Source organism: Candoia aspera, chromosome 1 (assembly GCF_035149785.1).
Source record: "Candoia aspera isolate rCanAsp1 chromosome 1, rCanAsp1.hap2, whole genome shotgun sequence".
In the NCBI taxonomy this organism is placed as follows: domain Eukaryota; kingdom Metazoa; phylum Chordata; class Lepidosauria; order Squamata; family Boidae; genus Candoia; species Candoia aspera.
The window spans coordinates 36,915,999-36,934,116 of NC_086153.1; the positions used below are offsets into that span (position 1 = coordinate 36,915,999).

At 43.1% G+C, this 18,118-nt stretch overlaps 1 protein-coding gene across 2 annotated transcripts in view; it reads right to left on the reverse strand.

The window, feature by feature from the left end:
- Positions 1-18,118, reverse strand: part of DHX57 (DExH-box helicase 57) — a 43,570-nt gene that overhangs the window by 22,906 nt on the left and 2,546 nt on the right. The window contains exons 4-8 of one of the 2 annotated variants that reach the window (XM_063301978.1): positions 16,877-17,646; positions 14,717-14,892; positions 14,210-14,331; positions 12,860-13,055; positions 10,522-10,646 (exon numbers count right to left, since the gene is read on the reverse strand). In XM_063301978.1, coding sequence (XP_063158048.1) covers positions 10,522-10,646; positions 12,860-13,055; positions 14,210-14,331; positions 14,717-14,892; positions 16,877-17,646 — 1,389 coding nt within the window. Of the gene's footprint in view, positions 1-10,521; positions 10,647-12,859; positions 13,056-14,209; positions 14,332-14,716; positions 14,893-16,825; positions 17,647-18,118 lie in introns of both variants that reach the window. The other variant, XM_063301984.1, reaches the window with a different exon arrangement.

The window sequence follows — 18,118 nt, forward strand, 5'->3', positions numbered from 1 at the left end:
TTCATAGTAACACATTATTAGTATGTAATAATGAGCCAGTGTGATTTCAAAGCTAAAAGATTGTGGCTACAAAACCCCAATTTCAAATGCTACTTCTGCCATACACTCACCCTTCTCAGTTTTCTATGCAGCTGGAAGATCGAATAGTAATTTATTTTCTCTCAGTTTCTCCAGTGCCTGGTATATGATTACATAAATGCTGGGAGTCATGATTTGAACCCTGATTGTTAAAGAAGCTAGGAATAATACTTAGATTCTTTTGCTGACTTGTTCAACAGTGCAGTTTAAAACAGAATGTACATGGGGTATTCTTCCTTCCTGCTGCCTAGCACAAGGAGAGAGGAGAAGGAAACATGCAAACTTACAACCTTCCTCAGGCTTGCAAATGTCATGCAGGCAACAGAGAACCCTGATTCAAGGTAACATGCAGACCAGATGACTATACTGATAGTACAATTATGATAACTGATGTGGTTTAATGGTTAGAATGTCAATCTAGGACTTGCAAGATCAAATATCATGACGGTTTTGGGTTCATAGGAAATGGTTCAACACCCAGCACACAAAAACCCCTTGGGTTTTTCCCCCTGCTTATTAACAGAGATGAGGAAGTTTCTTAGTTTTGTTTTAAATGTACAAAATTAATGAGACATTTTTCAGCCAATGTTTCAGCTGCAACATTAAAGCATTACTTCACAGCAGTGGAATGCAGCTGGGATTTATGACCTACTCTTTTAAGTATCTAAGTAAACTATTGTCCTGCTTAGACAGTAAAGTTTCAGCTTTCAGCCCATTGGTGCATAGCAATTCCTACCTCCTCCCTCCCTCCTCTTAAGAGTTCAGCAAGGGGCTTAATTGGACTCAGCTGGCAATTCCTCAAGCTAGCAGCACCTTGCCTTCTCCTTTTAGTTTCCCCCATCTGGAGGCCGTCTGTGCTGAGAAGACAGTAGGTTTATTTACTATGCACTTATAAGTCAGCACAGTACATACACAAAATAACATAACAATTGATGCAACAATACAGTACAATCAATTTTACATCATAACATAAAGAGCCTCCAAACTAAAGAGTCCATGATATTTGATAATCTATAAATTCAAAGTGACAGGTAAGAATTTATATAAGTCAAAGTAATGAATGAACAGTCCTAACTCTCCATCAGCTACTCCAGACTTTTCCTTTCTATCCCCACAAAAGCATCACTTGCTTTCTCCCTTCCCCCTCCTTATTTTTGCACAGCTACAAGTCCAGAGTGGTGCCAGGTTGCCAGGATTCCATCACTGCAGGCTTCATGCTCATCCTCACAAAATACTGAATCTCAGCCTTCAAGGAAGCCTATCTGTTTCCACTCTAATCTCATTAGAAATGTTCTGCCCTAAAATTTACTGTGAAAGCAACCTCCAGTAAAACATAAATGTAAGACTAATATTCTAACTCAACAACCTCACCAAGAAGGGTCAAATTACACAAGAAAAATAGAGGTGGATGAAAAGCAGTGGACCCATCCTCCCACGCTTCTACGGATGCCCCAAAATGCACAAACTGGGCATTCCACTTTGCCCTTTGTATCATTACCAGGGAATCCCACATACAACATAGCGAAAGAGCTCACAAAGAAACTTGGGCATCTCACAGAGGAGAGTGAACATTCTATCAACTCCCCACTACGGTGCCTCCAGAAAATCGAAGACCTAAAAATAGAAGATGAAAATTATGGTGTCATTTGATATTACAGCTCTCTTTACATCCATAGAACCAGCACTAGCGAAAGAATCCATGGCAGCAGTTCTTCAGAACACACCTGACCTAGCCAAATACACCAGAATAGAAATACACAGAATCATGGACCTCATCGACCTCTGCCTCATGACCTACTTTCAGTTTGATGGACAAATAGACCAACAAATCAAAGGAACACCCGTGGGATCACCTACTTCAGGACTCATAGCAGAGACTGTAGTGCAGCATCTAGAAAGGATAGCACTCCCACGTATACAACCCAAAGTATGGATTCAGTACGTAGATGATACATTCATCATAATAAAAAAGGAACAACTGGAGGGAGCACATGAAACCATCAACAACATCTTCAATGGAATAAAATTCACAAGGGAAGAAGAAAACAACAACACACTACCCTTCTTGGACATCCTCCTCAGCAGAGGAAATGATGGCAAGTTATAAACCCAAGTCTACTGGAGAGCTACCCACACTAACCAAGTGCTCCATTACCAAAGCAACAACCCAACCCCCCACAAGAGGAGCTGTGTAAGAACATTATTCGGACGAGCGCTTACACACTGCAGCAACTCTGAACACCAGAAAAAGGAAACAGATCATCTGTACAGCATCTTCCAGCAAAATGGATATCCCTTCAACTTTATCAAAAAGTGCCTTATCACTCAACCCACTACAACCCAACCAACAGAAGCTAGGATAAGGATAACACTGCCATACATCAGAAACATCTCAGAAACTATCAACAGACTGTTACAACCGCATAGCATCACCGTAGCACATAAACCAACTAAAATTCTTCAAAACATCTTAAGTAACCCAAAACACCCAGCAGTCCAAGAAGAAAGAATAGAAGTTATCTATGACATACAGTGAAAGGACTGTAACAGCCACTATGTAGGACAGGCAGGCAGAAGACTAGCAGAGCGCATCCACAAACACCAACTGGCAGTCAGAAGACATGATGAAAACTCCTGAATCTCACAACACACGGACAGACTCAACCATACTTTCAACTGGGAAACTGTGAGCATCCTAAACCAAGCCAAATCCAAAAACGTTAGAGAACTCCTGGAAGCCTGGCACTCAGACAATGCAGCCATCAACAGACACATAGAGGTAAACAACATTTACATACCATTCAAAAGAGACAATAGAAAAGCCAAAAGACCTTGCCAGCAATCAACACCCAGATATGCAAAAAACAACACTAGGATTAACACCAGAGGAACCATCAAACAGCACAATATACCCTATCAAGGAACTATTAACTCAGGCAGTCAACCAAGCAGCAAACAGCCCAATCAAGGAACTCCCAAGGAGAGAACAACACCCCTACCAACACAAGCAGGGCAAGCCACAGTATATAAACAGAGAGCAAGGCCCACTCCCTCTTCGCACTGAAGATGTTGCCTAGTCTGACAATGAAACATCTGCAAGAAAACAACAAGGACTCTACATAATATTCTAACTGTCCCACTTAAAGCCAGTTTGGTGTTGTGATTAAGGTGCTGGCGAAGAAAGCAGGTGTCATGTTCGCCGTTTCAATGTGTTTGATACATCGTAACGTTTCGCATGTCATTAGCTGGATGCGTGTTTCATCTTTGCCGGGAGGACGGTTCCTGTTGGGAGTGGTTTATCTCTTGGCTGTGAGCTTGGAAGGTATTTGGGTTATCTCCTGTGTTCAAGGTTGCTTTCCCAGGCTAGGAGAACTGACGGTTGCCAGCACCTGGGACGGGCGGCTCTGCTGGTAGGGAGGCGGGGTTGCGTTTGCAACGAGGGTTTTAAGTTTGTATTTGGCGCGCTTTCTGTCATTCTCAACTTTCTCTGTACTTGTCATAAGTTCCTTAATAAATCAGATTTCATTTAGCAACCTCTTGTGAGTCTGAGTATTTGGACTGGGCAACCATTACATAAAGCTGAGAATCATAAAACTCAAAATTCCGCTGGCCCCTTTCCAGGAGAAGGCAAGTTTGTCCGACCCTGTGAGGGAGAGTGCTAGCGATGACCGAACCTGACATCCTGCTACTGGAAAGTGAGGAGTCGAGTGAAGGGGAGCCGGACTCGACCGTGATGCGCCCCGACAGACCTCCCCAACTGGGGGAGCTCTCAGCGATTCGAGAAGAGGCGAGTTCTGGGTCGGAGGGCGAAGCAGCGGGCATGAAAACCGTGCCGGAAACCACCGTAACCACCCCGGGCGAACTGGTCACCTGGGATGAAACCCGGGGGGACATCTCGGTGGTGGGGGGCCCATCTTGGAGGCAGAGGTACCCGCTGTCCCCTACAGTGATCCATGTGCCACCAAAAGGGGACTCTCCCACTCCGGACCGTATCCGAGTGTTGGAGTCAAAAATGGACTCATTAGAAACGATCCTGAAACAGATGAGTCTGGACCTGAGTTCGTTGAAGGAAACGCGGGAGGGGTCAAGCCAACGGCATTCGACCCCTTCGTCCCATGGGCAGTCCCCGGAGCGGAGAAGGGCGGCACGTCCGAGAGAAGGGGACCAGGCTGACCGAGTGGAATTAGCGTCGCCGCCCGTAAGGACGCCGCCAGCTCCCGAGCGGCGGCCGGCAAGAGAAGTCGGACCCACCGAACCCTCAGTGGGAGGGCGCAGCCCGTCGGCGGGTGGGTTGAGGGACTTCCCTGTCAAATTCGATGGGGACCTGACAAAACTCTCATTTTTCCTAACAAATGCCAAGGCATACATGGAGGAGTGGGGGTCGCTTTTTCGCTCGGAAAAAGCGAAGATCATCACCATTGCCACCAAACTTAAAGGGAGGGCGGCAGACTGGTATGTACAGATGTGCCAGTCGGAAGTGCCCAAACTGGAAAAATTCAACGAGTTCCTCTGGGCTCTAAGGCAGCACTTTGAGGATCCCTTGGCGAAAGAGAGGGCAAAGCATGCCCTGAAAGAACTCAAGCAAGGGTCGAGATCGGTGGCTGATTATGCGCTGGAGTTTAAGGCACTGGCAGGAAAGGTGGATGACTGGTCTCAAGCAACCATCATCGAGCTGTTCAAGGATGGCCTGAATACAGAAGTGCTGTGCTGGTCCTTAGGACGGGACGACCCGTACACTTTGTACGAGTGGATCCAGCTCGCTGGGAGGGCTGAACACGCACACGAGGTATTCGCCCAGAGGAGAACAGCAAAGTCGGGGCGAGATGGGAAACCTAGTCGCCCGCTGGGCACCGGGGGAAGAACCGGGCAAAGATCCTGGGAAGAGGAGAAAGAGAGACGATATGCAAAGGGGCAGTGTCTGCGATGCGGCAAAGAGGGACATCGAGCGGCGGCGTGCCCGAAGGCAAAGGGTGAGGAACGACCAGGGAAGTCGACGGCGAAGTCCCCTTCCCTGCCGAGGAAAATGAAAGCAGCGGTGGCCGAGAGTGAGGGAGACAGCATGCCGTTCTACGAAGACGAGGGGGAACCGGAATTATTGCAGCCGGCGGGAAACGGCAGCCACCTGCTTTAAAGGGCGCCGCAGGGCAGGTGGTGGAAGAAGGGCGCGAGCCTACATCGGTGAGTGGCAGTTATCGCATTCTCACGGTGAAGTTAAAGTTGGGCTCCCGATCTAAGACAATAGAAGTGTGGGCCATGATTGACTCGGGGTGTTCCCGGTGTTTGATGCACCCTGATGTGGTAGCGGCCCTGGAGCTACCTACATTCCCGTTGCAACGACCCATTGCATTTACGCAATTGGATGGGTCCATGGCAGGGGGCAAACCGGTCACCCATTTCACTGGGCTAGTGGCCTTACAAATGGGTAGCCATCGGGGTGGGTTGTCGTTTGTGGTGGCTCTGGTGGGGGGTCCCCTAGTGGTTTTGGGAGTACCCTGGTTGGTCCAGCAAAATCCCCAAATAAACTGGGTTTATCGGACTGTCACCTTTAAGGACGGATTTTATCAAGCACCAGAGGGAAGGGAATCCCCAGAGGAGGTGGTGGGGGTAGCGGCAGCTGCGACTCTGCATTGCCCGGCCCCTCCTCTGGAGGGCCTGCCGGTGGACTACCAGACGTTTGCTGATGTGTTTGGAGAGAAAGAAGCGGATCAGCTGCCCCCTCATCGAAAAACGGACTGTGCCATTGAACTGGTGCCTAACACCCAATTACCTAAGCTGAAAATCTACTCCATGACGCAAAAAGAATTAACTTTACTTCGGGAATTTGTGGACAAAAACTTGGCTCGTGGGTTTATCGAGCCAGCCAACTCGCCGGTGGGGGCACCGGTCCTCTTCCGCCCAAAGAAGGATGGGACATTAAGGCTCTGTACCGATTTCCGGGGGCTAAATGCAGTCTCAATTTCCAATAAATATCCTTTGCCTTTGATCAAAGACATGTTGTCTCATCTGGCCAAAGGGAAAATCTTCTCCAAACTAGATTTGAGAGAAGCCTATTACCGTGTAAGGATCAAGGAGGGTGATGAGTGGAAAACGGCATTCAATTGCCCATTGGGTGCATTTCAGTATAAGGTTTTGCCTTTTGGTCTGGCTGGGGCCCCTGGGGTGTTTATGCAATTGATCCATGAGGTACTCCATGAACATCTGTTTAAAGGGGTATTGGTGTATTTGGATGATGTATTGATTTATACTGAAACTATGGAGGAACATGTATCTTTGGTTAAATAGGTACTTCGCAAGCTCAGAAAAGCTGAATTGTATGCCAAACTGTCTAAATGTGCCTTCCACCAAACACAAATTGATTATTTGGGGTATAGAATTTTGGATAAGGGCATTGAAATGGATCCTGCCAAGGTCCAGGCTATCATGGATTGGGAAAGACCCCGTACCCGCAGGCAACTTCAAAGTTTCCTGGGGTTCAGCAATTACTACAGATTGTTCATCAGGGGGTTCGCTGAAATTGCCTTGCCACTAACGGAATTACTTCGCACCAAGGGACTGGGGGATACTCGAAGAGTAAAGAATCCAGGGGCGCTGCTGCGGTGGACGCCGGCCTGTCAGGCGGCGTTTGATCAGCTAAAGGCGGCTTTTACCAAAGAGCCAATATTACAACACCCTGACCCCTCCAAACCTTTTGTAGTTCAGACTGATGCCTCTGATTATTCCATTGGTGCATTATTAATGCAGGCTGATGGGGCAGGGTGCCTAAAACCATGTGCCTACCTGTCCCGTAAATTCTCTGAGACTGAAAGGCGTTGGCATGTGTGGGAGAAGGAGGCATTCGCAGTGAAAGCTGCTTTAGAATCTTGGCGGCACTTATTAGAGGGGGCGAATCACCCTTTTGAGGTGTGGACAGACCATAAGAACCTAGAAGCCCTCAGCACCCCCTGCAAACTGAGCCCGAAACAAGTACGTTGGGCTCAGTTCTTCAATCAATTTAATTTTCAATTGAAGTTTATTCCGGGGAAAAAGAATTTCTTGGCCGATGCGTTGTCACGGCAACCGCAGGACTCCTGCGCAGCGCCCGAAGTGGTCAGCACTCTGTGGACAACGCCACAACTGGGAATGCAGGGGGTGACGCGCAGCCAAACTCGGGCGCAGCAGCCAGCCGCTGGGGATCCCGGACCGCCGAGCGCTTTGTCAATTCCTTCCCAGTTGCAACAAAAGTTTCTAAAGGAGCTAAAAACTGATACTTGGTTGCTGGCCAACAAAGACAATGTTACATTTGACCGGGGTTTTGCTTGGAAATCTAACCGTCTCTATGTCCCTGAGAATTTGCGGAAAGACGTTTTGCTCCTTTCACATGATGACAAGGTGGTGGGACACTTTGGTTTTGTAAAGACTTTGCACCTCGTCCGGCAGCAGTTCTGGTGGCCCGCCTTGCGCAAAGATGTAAAGGAGTATGTCACCTCCTGTCCTGTCTGCACTATGTCAAAGCGCAAAGGGGGTAAACCTCAGGGACTCTTGCAACCCGTGGCTAGCCCAGCTTGCCCTTGGGATGAGATTTCCATGGACTTTATTGTGGAGTTACCGCCCAGCCAGCGCAAAACAGTGATTTGGGTTGTCAAAGACTATTTCTCTAAACAAGCCCATTTCATTCCATGCGTGTCAGTTCCTTCCGCACGCCAGTTGGCCCGCCTTTTCCTGGTACACGTGTACCGGCTACACGGATGTCCTTCTCGCTTGATTTCGGACAGGGGCACACAGTTCACCTTGCAATTCTGGCGGGCGTTCCTCAAACTCTTAGGGACTAAGCAAGCCCTGTCCACGGCATGGCATCCACAGACGGACGGGGCCACGGAGGCGCTAAACTCCACCTTGGAGCAATACCTACGGGCTTTTGTAAATTATCAGCAAGACAACTGGGTTGACCTCCTCCCTTTTGCTGAGGTTGCCTACAACAATGCAGTTCATCAAAGCACCGGCCAGACCCCTTTTCGTATTGCACATGGCAGAGACTTTGTTCCCATCCCGGATCTACCGCAACCCTCCGTCGGACCGACCTCGCCGGGTGATTGGTCGACACAACTAGTGGAGTCCTGGCCGGTCATTCAAAAGGCATTAGCTGAAGCACAATCGGATTACAAACACTATGCTGACCAAAAACGTGCTCCTCATCCTGCCTTTCAAGTGGGGGACATGGTCTATTTGTCTACTAAGTTTATCAAGTCCTCTCAACCCTCTAAGAAATTGGCACCCAAATTTGTGGGTCCTTTCCCCATTACCGCTCAAATAAATCCTGTGACTTTTAAGCTTGATTTGCCACATAACCTTAAACGCTTACATCCTGTTTTTCATTGCAGTTTGCTCAAACCCGTTACCCGTTCTGACCGATGGCATGATCAGCCTCCACCTCCAACCCCCATCATGATTGACGGTCAACAACACTTTGAAGTTAAAGAAATTTTAGACTCTAGACGCCTTCGCAATACTCTACAGTATTTAGTTCACTGGAAGCATTTCCCTCATCCTGAATGGGTCGCTGCCTATGACGTGGCTTCTCCTACCCTTGTTGCCCGCTTCCATTCCGCCTACCCGTCTAAACCGGGTCCTTAAATTTTTTTGGGGGAGGCGGTATGTCATGTTCGCCGTTTCAATGTGTTTGATACGTTGTAACGTTTCGCATGTCATTAGCTGGATGCGTGTTTCATCTTTGCCGGGAGGACGGTTCCTGTTGGGAGTGGTTTATCTCTTGGCTGTGAGCTTGGAAGGTATTTGGGTTATCTCCTGTGTTCAAGGTTGCTTTCCCAGGCTAGGAGAACTGACGGTTGCCAGCACCTGGGACGGGCGGCTCTGCTGGTAGGGAGGCGGGATTGCGTTTGCAACGAGGGTATTAAGTTTGTATTTGGCGCGCTTTCTGTCATTCTCAGCTTTCTCTGTACTTGTCATAAGTTCCTTAATAAATCAGATTTCATTTAGCAACCTCTTGTGAGTCTGAGTATTTGGACTGGGCAACCATTACAGCAGGAGACTGTGAGTTCTAGGCCTGCCTTAGGCATGAAAGTCAGCTGGGCCAGTCCCCCTCCCTCAGCCCAACCCACCTCGCAGGGTTGTTGTTGTGATGAAAACAGCAGGCAAGAGTATTAGGTATGTCTTTTCCAACTTGAGTTATATATAAAAAAGGCAAGATAAAATAATAATAATAATAATAATAGCAGCAAAATACTGTATATCAAAAAACCTAATGTTAACCACACCTTCACACTTGTGTCAAAAGACATTTTTTATCCAAAAAGCTACCCTGGAAAATAATCACAATGTAATACAACCCTCAAACAACCGTTAACCATAACCTCTTGCACTAAAGCAACTGGGTTTGAAGGTCAGCTTTAGAGTGTTTTATGATTTATCATACTGTTTGATACATGTCATGCAGAGATTACTTGTTAGAATAACTTTAAGGGTAAAACATTTTTATTTGAATAAAGTAAGGGGAGGGCTAGGGCTATGCTCCCTTTAGATCTCTCTTAGAGTTAGGGTGATTATTTTATGATTAGTGGTAATTTTACATCTAGGTTTCATAGGGATTACTCACTAGGGTAATTTTTAGTGTCAAAAAATTATATTGGCATAAGAATGGAAGGTAGGGATAGAGACAGGATTAGGCTTCCTTGAGGGCCATAGTTAAATTTAACTTCAAGGTTAGGTTTAGGGTGGCTTTTTATGGTTAGTGGTAATTTAAGATGTTTTGTGGCAACTGCTTGCCAGGGATTAAAAAAAAAAGGGTGAACATAGCATTAGGTTTAGGCTTCCTGGAGGTCTGTGGTTAAATATGGTTTGAAGGTTAGCTTTAGGATGACTTTTTTATTGTTAGTGCTAGTCCGATGACTACATTTTGTGGATATTGCTTACCCAAATAAATATGAGGGTAAAATATTTATACTGGAATAAAGTGGAGGTTGGTCTTCCTTGAAGTTATGGTTATACAGTATTTGGTTTAAGAGTCAGTGAAGCACTTAACCAAGTTCACCATAAAAATCACTGTAAAAGAAGAGCTTACTTGTCTGGCAATTCACGTCTCAGCTTGACAGACAACTCAACACGTAGCTGCTGCAAAATGTGACACCAGGGTTCAAGTCTCAACTCAACCACCAAATTTGGAACAACTATATCTCTATCTCATGTGATTTTGTGAAGAAAAAAAGAGGGACTGTGGATATACAAAACGTATCGTTCCAGGAAGCAGCTGCTTCCAGTTTGCGGAATTTACTTTCAGAAAAGTGCTGGTCCATCCCTGGATTGGCCATATTGGCAGAGCAAGAATGGAAGGTTAAGATGCAAAAAGGAATGGTAATTCAGCAGAAGCACTTGCATATAACTGGAATACACTTAGAGAAAGGATACTAAATGCAATAATGAAAAACTGCAAACTTTTAAAAGGTTGATTACCTTTCTTCTGTTCTCTCATGTATTTCATCAATAATAACATGAGTGACTCCTTGTAAATTCATATCCCCTTCTAGTCGTCTCAGAAGCACTCCAGTAGTACAGTACAATAGCCGTGTAGATGAAGACTTGAATAAAAAAGACAAAATATTAAAATGGCCAAGAAATCTTTTTTTTTTTCTGTCAGATTATTCAGTTTTTCATGGATCATGGATATAGTGGGAGTCAGTTTAGAATCACAGAGTTGGAATGTATCTTAGAGGTCACCTAATCCAATTCCCTGCTCAGTTCAAGAACTACTAGAACACATTTGACTATCATCTAGCCTGTCTGATGACCTCTGGCGAAGGAGACCTCCCCACTTTGTGTGGCAGCCTGTTCCACTGGTTCTGATGCGTGGCTTGGGCAGTCAGGAAGGTCCTCCTTCCTTCTAGTTTAACTCACTGGCTCTGATCTTGCCCTCTGGGGCAAAAGAGAATTAGTTCATTCTCTCTTCTGTGACACATCCCTTCAAATTTTTAATGATTTCATATCTCCTCTCAGTTGTCTTTTCTGGAGGCTAAACTTACCTTTAACTCATAAAGCTTGGTTTTCAGACCCTTCACCATCTTTGTAGCCCTCCCTGAATTTGCTCCATTTTGCCACTGCCCTTTTTGAACTGTGGTACCCATAACTAATATATTAAATGATGAGCCAGAGCACAGCTGAGTGGAACATTTACTTCCCATGATCTGGACTCTACATTAATACACCCCAAAATAGCATTTACCTTTTGAGCAGTGGTACCACAATGCTGGGTCATGTTTTCCTTATAGTAGAAAAGGACAGTCAGATCCCTTTCACATGTGGTACCAACCAACTAGGTCTCCCCATGCTATACTTGTGCTTTACATTTTTCCTACTCAGATGTAGAACTTCACACTTCTCCCTGTTAAATTCCATTTTATTCATTTCAGCCCACTACAAAGCTTGTTATTGCTCACCACTAATCAAGCAAAAGAAGCAACCTTGACATTTCTGTATTGTAAATTAGACTTTGGCCGGTAAAGGATGATGAATGCCAAAGGCTAATATGGTTGTAATATCACACACCCTAGGAACAGGGAATAGGATCATTTCCCCATTTTCTCCTGTCTTCTGTCCAAAGGCAGTTCACAACAAGCAATAAATCTAATTACAATGATCTGTAATCAACAGAACACTAAGAACTCCAATCAAACACTATCAGTAGTTCAGGCTAACAGAAGAATTTATAACTAGTACTTAATCAGATGTATAGCATGACTGAAGTGTGATTTAAACTGGGAAGGGATAGATGGGGGTGGGTGGGGGTAGGGAAGGTATATTTGTTGAGACCTCCTGAAATTGCCTGAAACCTTTAGTTCTATGTAAGTGCAACAATTTCTCACTTGATACTGCTCTTAAAGTCCTGCTTTTGTGGTGTTGTTCATCTGAGGTTGTCTTGAAGACCTGCTAAGGACCAGATGATTTTTATTATGTCCTGATATGTAAAACCATATAACTCAAAGAGGGTGTACTTACTTTTTCCCACGACTGTAGAACTGAGTTCTTGAATGAATGGCAGGATATGAATCAAATCAATATGGCCAGTATTTATTTATATTTTTTCAGAGGTCAAAAAAATAATAACATACTAATACCAATTACAGGTTGGTTTCTAGTGGATAGCACCAGTGTACATAAACACATACGTACACATCCATCATACTATTCCCTTTCAAAGTAAGCAACATTATGCAAAGCAAGGAAAAGGAGTAGGAAATAGTAAGCCAAAGAAACTAAGGCATAAGGTAAAGAGATCTTGTTTTTATCCACACCATTCAATATACCTCTCCACACCTTTCTAATCTTGCAAGCCATGTTTGCTTCCACACCATATATACACCACTTCCTACATTACCTTTTGTTCTGTGTACTATAGGAGCATACAACATGTTCCTCCTAGCCAGTGGGAAATGGGAAACAGCACTGTATGTTGACTTGCAAGGTAGTCTGTAGTTTAGAGATCTATGCTTGGAGTAAAACTGAGCTTTGATTGGACTCAACCGTGTAGGGGGAGAGGGGTTAAGAAAAAACAAGATGGTGGAGACACCATCATATTGCAAACCCTTGCCTCTTCTGATCTCACCCACCTGCCATACTGTAGCATACTGGCCAAAATGTGCCCAAATGACTGATACTATCCTTAGAGCTAATATGGAATACATGAAAAGAGACTAAAATTGGTAACCTTGTGTATACTTTCTCTCACTTACTAGAAAGAGTCATATTAAAACATTACCAGTATTACCACTTCAAAAAATGTAAGGAAAAAACAAACCATGACACTTTCTAACCGGATTTGGTACCCAACAGTAACTCCAACTCTTTCTGTTCGTTCCTTTGCTACGCGTTCAGCAACAGAAATGGCAGCAACCCTACGAGGTTGGGTGCAAATGATGTTGGCTACTTTATTAGAAGGACCTTCTAGAGAGGAATCCAAGATAAATTGAGGTATCTGAGTGGTCTTTCCACATCTGCAGGGGAAAGAAATTGTGTGTGGTGAATCACTCATCCCTCAAGCAGCACACAACAAATCAATGCATTCTAACCTGTAGTTTATGGATAACGTCCACCCTTTTCTTGTAAAGAACTGTCTACTTCTCAAGGCTGATCACAGATCAACGAAACATAAAGGCATCAAAATCCAAGATAAAATAGTTTTTTGTCCTCAAATCTCTCCTTCATAGATGTATATATTCATTCTTTGAAATAAAAGTACGTTTAATTTTTTTCCATTTGCTAACACTGATTCAGAAGTCTGAAAAAAGGTCAGAAAACAAGACTGCATTCAAGCCGCATGAAAGATTTTCTGCTGAGGACCGCAACTTGAACTGTACAAAACAGATGGGATTCGGACTGTTACAAATTCCTACAACAATTTGAGTCTGAAAGATATATGCAGAAATTTCTCTTTTTTTCCCAATATGGAACCTTCTATTTAGAGATCAACATTTTGCCAGGCTTCTACAAAAAACAAACCAACCATTGGGAAAGTATGAGGTTCCTTTACATGCTCCTGACATGATTGCATATGGGCTGTAAAGGCTACAGAACAATGAATTACACGTTTTCATTTTAGGATGTTCTAAAAAGGGTCAGAATTTTATATTTAGTTGTATTTATAATTGCAGCTTTAAATTGTAATTACTACTATAGTAATATTATAATTTGAATTATTAGCAGAAAAATGTAGAGATTGCATGATTTAATCTTTCACTTAATCTTACAGTAGTTGCAACGCTGGCAGTTTACATCCTAACAACTAGACAGATCTTTTTATTTTTTAGCTTGGTCTCTTGGTCTATGTCTAGTCTTAGCCAGAACTGGTAGCCATACTAAATCATGGACATAGAGAAAGAGTCACTTGCCAGGCTTTTTTAATTCTTCGCATTTACTGTATCTCTCAACTAAGCTAAACTGGGAAGAGATGGGGAGCAGATCAGTCTAAGTCTCTTAATCTAAGAAAAATAACCATAGAAATATCCCTCCTTTCCTGTGAATATGATTTCAGGATTCTCTCCCTCTTGTCTGTAATGAATTATGAAAAAGCAGTACTGGCTTATTAATACACTACACATGATGTGGAATGTAGCCTTTATTCAAGTTTGTGTATAGATTATACACTTACCCAGTCATACCACTGACAACCAGGACCTGATATTCGTTCAGCAATCTGAGAATGTTTTTCTTCTTTTCCCACACAGGAAGTTTCTGTCGTTCTCGTAACATGGCCTGGTAACGCCTAGAAGACTGACAAAGACATGCACAAGGTTACCAGAAGCCATGATTAGCCCTCAATACGTTGAGTAACAATGATTTAATAACAATACATCTACTGTTCATTAAAGCAGCTAATCCAAATAAAGAAACTAAATCATGCTTTTTAAGGAACTCAGACAAGTAGAACAAACTCTAACTAGGATTCAACTGCTAAGTACCACAAGTCAGGGCTGCAAATTTAATCAGTTATTACAAGAATTTTGACCAATAGTGGATTTTTAAAATCCCAACCCAGGCTGGTTGTATGAATATAAACACAATTGATAATTTAAAAAAGAGTTTCTACGTACAAAACTACTCCCCCCACTCATCTTCACAGTTAAACAATTTAAAAGCTAACTAAAAAAAACTGTACCTTTTTTATGTTGAACTGTTTGCAAATTTTAAGATTCTCTTTGATAATGGACTCTGATGGAATGCTGCTTTTCAATAAAAGTTTCTTTTTGAGATTCACATAACTCTCCTTCTCCATATGAACTGTTTGGAGGCCCTCTTGGTCATTCTCATCCTCCTCAGCTCCCACCTCTGTTGCTGTATTAAAAAAAAACACCTTAACAATTAGCCATGTGCCTTTCACAACTCTGGTTTAACTGTCTGGGGGTGGGGGGGGGAGAGGTGAATATTCTTGACACAGGGATCAGCATTTATCTATCATATTTCTTTACCGCCCATCTCGTGTTGCAACAACTCCATGATCAGCATGCCAGTGCCAAGTTTACCACCACCAACAGAAAATTGTTTGACAAAACTATTGTTTGGTACCAATTTCCTCTCATGAATCCTGCCCACCATATCTTGAATGCAGGCCTCAACTGATGATCATCCCTGATACAGATGGAAGAAATGTATTATACACTAAATAAATTCAGATTAGGAGTTCCATTAAATTATATAGCCATGAGTAGGGCTGCGGTGGCGCTGCGGGTTAAACCGCTGAGCTGCCAATCGGAAGGTCGGCGGTTCGAAACCGCGCGGCGGGGTGAGCTCCCGCTGTTAATCCCAGCTCCTGCTCACCAAGCAGTTCGAAAATATGCAAATGTGAGTAGATTAATTGGTACCGCTTCGGCGGGAAGGTAACGGCGTTCCGTGTCGTCATGCTGGCCACATGACCCGGAAGTGTCCTATGGACAACGCCGGCTCTAAGGCTTAGAAACGGAGATGAGCACCGCCCCCTGGAGTCGGACATGACTGGACTTTACGTCAAGGGAAACCTTTACCTTTACCTTTAGGGCATTCTAGAGGCAAGTATAAGGTCTGACCTGACTTAAAAGATAGTCAGGCCTCTGTTTCATCAAATTTATTATTTACTGAAGACTGGCATTGCTTCTCCAAGAGCATTTTTCTTAGTTCTATCTGGTGATGTTAGGAAATGAATGTAGGGGCTTGTACCATCAAGAGAGATTCTATCTTGTATTTAGAAGACTTTCCCTACCAAATACCTCTCGCAGTTTCCCCATGGTCAGAATTATGGTTGGCCATTTTAGCATTTCAAACATCCTAGTATTGGTTTATATAGATTAAAACAACATTGAGCATTACTAGAGTATACCATGGATTTTCCTGCCTGGTGCTGGCTGGGAATGATGAAAATTGAAGTCCAATTCATTAGGAGAATATCACATTATATTTACTATTGTAATCTGATATACTGTATCAAGCTTTCCTGAAATAAAGTCAGGCAAAAGCTATTGTTAATGTAGATATTATCAAACTAGCGTCCATTGTGTTCCAATGCTCTTCTTGTGACATATACAAGCTTTTTACTGACTTTCTTAAACTTACGCTTCTTCAGTTTTATACTGGTGATTTTATTAGATACAATTTCATTATGTTTTGTTAAAGATGTATGTTGTAAGGTACCTGAGGGCATCAATTAAAAGGTATAGTATACATTCCATAAATACTGTAAATGGGATTTGGATTACTGAACAACAACAAAGACTAAAGGTGCCAATCAAATCAAATAATCAGTGAAAGACTAAAGGTTCATCTTCAAATGCAAGTTTTAATGGGAAAATCTGCCATCTTTGGACAGACTCCTCCAATTCTACAGTCCCCATACTGGGAACTCAATACATTTGAAAGACCCCAGGCAATATAGAATGACTTTTAACAATAATTATACCTTTTTTGTCATTAGGTATCAATTTGATTGTTTGACTGACTGAATTACAAACTGTGACATTTCTGTACTTACATACCATTCATTCCTTGCAGCCTAATACTCTCAGATTAACAGAAAATTGCCTAATTCTACCCATATTAGAAAATAATTACTATAAAAAAACAAGATCCAATGAGTTATGAAGTTTCCTCTTGAAACTGGTTCATAATACAATATTCTTCAGGCCCACTACAGTAGGAATAATACCTAAATAATATCTTCACATCAACTGGAAGCAGAATGGAGGCATTCAATATTGGTTTTCAAGTTCTCAATAAAGATTTATAAAAATGAATGTACCTTCTGAAATCTGGTATGGACCATAAGGGCGATTCAAAAGCTCTTGCTTACCAGGATCTCTTGATGTTCTTGCCAGAGGCGTCATCAGAGGCAATGGAGGAACACTGTATTTGTGGGATGTCCTATTAAGCAATTTCACGACTTGAGCTTCATCCTCTAAGCATGTTACAAAATCATATACTACAGGTTTATTAGACTCAGATGATATTAAGGCCTTTTCATAAAGGAATTCAGCTAAGTGCAACCGACAAGACAAGGGCAGGTTCTCATTAGTAGAATAGAATGCCACAAGAGGTGGCTGATATGGGTATTTATTATCCTCCGGAAATCTTACTTCGAGTTCATACACAGGGGCATTAAGTCTGAGATGAGCATCTTCTCTAATGTGAGGAAGTGATCTCTCATTTTGTGGAGTTTCATGCTTGAACTTGCATCTTGATCCAAACGTGCAATCTCCTCGGAGGTAATATTTACAGATACCTAGGGAATCTGAATTAAGTATGTTACTGGTGATGCTATTCCCTTGTTTTCTCTTGCTGAAAATATCCGTTAGATATGCCATCTCTAAGGCAATAGTCCAAACTCGATTTTGAATTCGTTCAACAAATTTGCCTCCACAGATTGAATGGAGGGCTAAAGCTTCTTCTTGCCTTTGTTCCAAGCAGTCTTTAATATCTGATTGAACAGCAGCTTCTGTGAGCTGCATCCTCTTTCCAAAATTTTCTGTGAAGTACTGCAAAAGCAAATGCTCCAAGGATGCCCCAATGTTACTATTGTAAGATTTCAGTACTGCTTGGCAATGCTCAAAACCAAAGCCATACCTAGGAGAAGGAGAAGAAAACAGTGGATACAAGTGCCATCTGGGCAAGACCAGGTAGCTGTACTACTTCTAAAGATGGTACCCTATTTTTATCCTATGAGAAGAAGAAACTACTCTAGATTGCATAATGCAGTATGATTCTGCAACTAGAATAATATACATTGCTACTCCATTAAGAAGTTGGTTTCAGAATATGGAATTTTGTGTTCTATGAGGATGCACTGATGGCTTGAATGATGGGCTGATGAAATAGAGTTGAATTCCCAAAAATCTGCTTGGGCAGAATAAGAGAAAAAAGGGGATTAGCAGCATGTGATTTGGTAGAAAATTGACTTGAATGAAGTACTTTTCTTTTCTCCTCCCCCCATAATAACACAGACAAACTCACATCTGTTGGAATTTCCAGAAAAAAGCAGCCCTTTGACAATTTTTATATAATTATAATGGCTTCAAATGTGTTTTTTTAAAATCAA